General features: G+C 36.6%; 1 protein-coding gene across 4 annotated transcripts in view; it reads left to right on the top strand.

The window, feature by feature from the left end:
- Nucleotides 1-4,289, top strand: part of Kdm5a (lysine demethylase 5A) — a 123,694-nt gene that overhangs the window by 68,191 nt on the left and 51,214 nt on the right. For all 4 annotated transcript variants that reach the window (XM_033760742.1, XM_010630329.2, XM_010630327.3 and 1 more), the window contains exons 23-24: nt 528-1,079; nt 1,436-1,579. In XM_033760742.1, the coding sequence (XP_033616633.1) occupies nt 528-1,079; nt 1,436-1,579 (696 nt within the window). The remainder of the gene's footprint in view (nt 1-527; nt 1,080-1,435; nt 1,580-4,289) is intronic.

Genomic DNA, 4,289 nt, shown 5'->3' with positions numbered 1-4,289 from the left:
TATATATATATAATGTGAGTAAAAAAATCTCAATTTGACACTTTTGCAGTGCCCTGTTAAGAAAAGTTGTGTCCCAAGTGAAGAGTCTATAATAAATAAAAGAGCCAAATTTGGTTCCCAAATTGCTTGATTTTAAGTCATGCTGTTTTTCTCCTGTACCCTAAAATGTTCAAAGTATCTAGTGTTGCAAATTGTCAAATATGATAGACCATTACCCATTTCATAGGTTAGGAATATTTGCATGCAAACTGGCAGGGCACCCTAAATTTTAAGAAGTTATTTATAACCAATGTTTTATAAAGGACAATGTTTTGTTACTATGAGGCCAAATTGGAGAAAGAAGGGCTGGAGATTTAGCTCAGTGGTTCTGCCACCTGTCTTGCAAGCGCAAGGACCCGAGTTCAATCCCCGGTACCAAAAAAAAAAAAAAAACTAAAACAATAGGAGAAAGAGTCCTTAGCCTTGAGCATTTGTTTTTTGGGATATCTTGCAGTGACTCATTTCAGTTAAATGTTTGTTGTACACAGGTGGCAGTATTCAAAGAACGAGAGCAAAAAGAGATTGAAGCTATGCATTCCCTGAGAGCAGCCAACCTAGCCAAGATGACCATGGTGGACCGCATAGAAGAAGTAAAGTTTTGTATTTGCCGTAAGACAGCCAGTGGGTTCATGCTGCAGTGTGAGCTCTGCAAAGATTGGTTCCATAACAACTGTGTTCCCCTTCCTAAATCAAGTTCCCAGAAAAAAGGATCCAGCTGGCAGGCTAAAGAAGTTAAATTCCTTTGTCCTCTTTGTATGAGGTCTCGAAGGCCCAGGCTAGAGACTATACTGTCACTGCTAGTATCCCTTCAGAAGTTGCCTGTACGGTTGCCTGAAGGAGAGGCCCTTCAGTGTTTGACAGAGCGTGCCATGAGTTGGCAGGACAGAGCCCGGCAGGCCCTAGCCACAGATGAACTGTCGTCTGCCCTGGCCAAACTGTCTGTGCTAAGCCAGCGGATGGTCGAACAGGCAGCCCGAGAAAAAACTGAAAAAATCATCAGTGCAGAACTCCAAAAAGCAGCTGCCAATCCGGACTTACAGGCAAGTTTATGATTTATATTCTTTTTCTGTTTCATGGGGTAATATTTGTCAGCATGTGGTTATTATCAGTTGACTAGGAAAACAATAATTTGCCTGTAATTATGTGATCAGTGGCCTTTTTCATTTGCATACACCCATACCATTTTCTAGGTATGTACCTAGGTCATTTTAATGAAGTATTATCTGGAAATATTATTCAGGTGAATCTTTGCATCACAGTCAAATAATTTCTACTAACTGCTAAACAACTGTTACCTGCTTTGCAAGTTCATTACATCTTGCTGATCTTAGCACATAGTAATCACCTGTGTTTGTTTAGTATGTCTCTGTTCATTTTGGAATTTTCTGCTATTTAGGGACACTTACCTAGTTTTCAGCAGTCTGCTTTTAACCGCGTGGTGAGCAGTGTATCATCTTCTCCTCGACAAACAATGGACTATGATGATGAAGAAACAGACTCTGATGAGGACATTAGAGAGACATACGGCTATGACATGAAGGTAATTACATGGGCAGGCTCGGTTTATACATACCTGCTCAGTGGATTTGTTTAAAAACAAACAAGCTGAATGCTGATGTTTGAGGCCTGAGTATGAAAGAGAAAGCTGGTTATATGTCTTGAGTTTATTGTGATACCATTTTCTCAGAACTAGAACTCTGTTTATATTTTCTAATATAAATAGTCATTATATCTTTCAGCCACCCCTTGTGTGTACATATGTATCTACTATATGTTTATCTGAAACAACAGTTTTTCTAAAAGAGATCAAAATTTTTTTTCCTCAGAGGGAATAGAAAAATATATACCTTTAAGTTACTGAAAGCTCTTGCAGCTTTCATTTTCATTTTTCAAAGTTTTTTTCTTTGGATGCTTAAGGACTATGTAGTTTTTGTATTTTTGCTGCGCTCTGAGTACTTTTTTTCTCCTAGTGTTGGGCATTGAACTCAGGGCCTTTACATTGAGCTACTACCTGGCCCTTTGCAATTTTTTTTTAATGTTGAGATAGGGTCTCACTAAGTTGCGAAGGCTGAGTTTGAACTTGGGATCCTTGTGCCTCAGTCTCTCTAGAGTGCTGGGATTATAGGAATGTACTAGCACACATGGCTATGCTGAATCTCGTGCTCTAGTCTCTTGTCTGAATGATACTAAGTAAAATGTCATATTTGGAGATGGGTAATACTAGGGCCTGTGGTTAGAATTTGCAGAGTTCAAGTTGCAGGTAGAGCAAATTACCACCATTATGACAGTTTTGATGATACCACATAGGTGTGTCAAGTTTGTGTTGAATCCAATTGGCCTTTCATTGTCATTTTTTGTTGGTTCAGAGTCCTTGCCTTTTAATAAAATCATGATCTAGGCCTAGGCACTGAATTATTTGGTTTGTTTTATAATACTTAGTTCCTTTTTTTAAGTAACCCAGGGTCTCCCTCTGAAGAACAAGGGAGATTTCAACTCTGCCCCTTGACTATCTTTTCTTTTTTACTTTTACTTTTACTTTTTTACTGGGGATCAAACTCATGACCTTGTGCTTGTGAGGCAGGCATGGTGCCACTAAGCTAAATCCTCAGCCCTTCATTGTTTTTTCAACATATGATCCATTAGGTATTTCTCATTCTTATAGCATCAATGTAACCAGCAATAAAACTCCTAGGATATAATATTAAAACCATCCATCATAGATACTTGTAAATTTACCTGCTGGAAAATTTTTTTCTCAAAGTAAAAATGGATCCAGGGAGTGTTTTAATGAGAGAATTTTCAGCTACATGAACTCAAGACTATGAAGACAAGTTGAAATTTGAGTTGCTTATTCAGATAAGCTTCTAAGTGCCTTGTTATTGAGGCATTAATGACCATTTTTGTTTATAGAGTTGTATAGGGTGACTGAGAATAGCTGAAAGGGAATGTAATCAAGGCTAAGTATAAATTAGCTTTTTACTTGAATGCTAGATTAATCTGTATGACATTGCTTAGTGACACAGTGTTAGCTTTGTAGCATATTAATTATCAGCTATTTCTCTAGAATTGCTGATAGGCTTAGAAGCAGTGATGGCATTAAAATAAAACATCACAAGTATCACATGGATCAAAATGGTAGTTTGATATGGCTTAGAGTAGTCTTTTTTGTTTGCAAAATTTATTTGGGAGTCTTACAAATCTCTTTGGAAGGGGAGATTGGCAGTGTAGAAAAATAAAATTATGGATTTTGTTTTGTTAGCAGTATATTTCACAGCTTAGAAGAGGGGAAGAAATGCTTGTAATCCCAGCCCTGGAAAGGCTAATGCAGGAGGATCACCATGAGTTTGAGGACAGCCTGGGCTACATAGTGAGCTCAAGGTCAGTCTGAACTGCATAATGAGACCCTGTCTATTGAAAAAAAGAATAATCTCAAAACTTATGATAATTCAGTTACATTTATGTTGATGATGCTATCTTTGAATGAAAAAAGTACTCAGCATTTTCCCATACAGCAAACACTTACTGTGTAATGATTATATTTCTTTTGAGATGAAGCCTGTGTTGCCCAGGTTGGCCTCAAACTCCTTGAGTTTAAGTGATCCTCCTGTCTTAGCCTCTCAGGTATCTGGGATTAAGGCATGTGCCACCATTACTATTTATGTAACGAAAGTTATGTTTAGAATTTATTTGGCTTGCTCCTTTTTCTCTCTGTGTGATAGTTCTTGTTATAACTCAGAATTCATACTTCACAATGCTTTCAATTTAATATTTTTACCTGAGGAAGAGCCTCCTGTAGGTTTAGAAAGAAGAGCAATTATATTATAAAATAAGGTCAGTCATTTCTTTTTAAGGCATATTATTTACCTTTAGTGAAAGTCTTCTATCTGTATTATATAGTTTGTATTTTGCAAATATGTATATGTATAAAATTATATATCAGAAAAGAAGGTGTAGAATATTAGTAGTTACCATTTCCCAAGAAATTCCTTTGTATGTTTAGTAACTGCTTTTTTTAGAGAAAAGCATGTTAAGCTTAGTTTCATTCTTTTATTTTCTTCTCCATACTGCTTAATTTTTAGGTAACTTGAATTTTGGTGGAAATTGAGTGGACTTTGTCTGAAGCTTTCATTCCCTGTAATTTAGACAACACTGCAATGACGCCTTTATGTAGAACATATTTCTCTCTTTCTTTTTCTTTCTTTCTTTCTTTCTTTCTTTCTTTCTTTCTTTCTTTCTTTCTTTCTTTCTTT

Source organism: Fukomys damarensis, unplaced genomic scaffold (assembly GCF_012274545.1).
Source record: "Fukomys damarensis isolate Sample0158 unplaced genomic scaffold, DMR_v1.0_HiC HiC_scaffold_5, whole genome shotgun sequence".
NCBI lineage: Eukaryota > Metazoa > Chordata > Mammalia > Rodentia > Bathyergidae > Fukomys > Fukomys damarensis.
The sequence above is the reverse complement of the archived record's forward strand: the minus strand, read 5'-3'. Positions and strand labels throughout refer to the sequence as shown.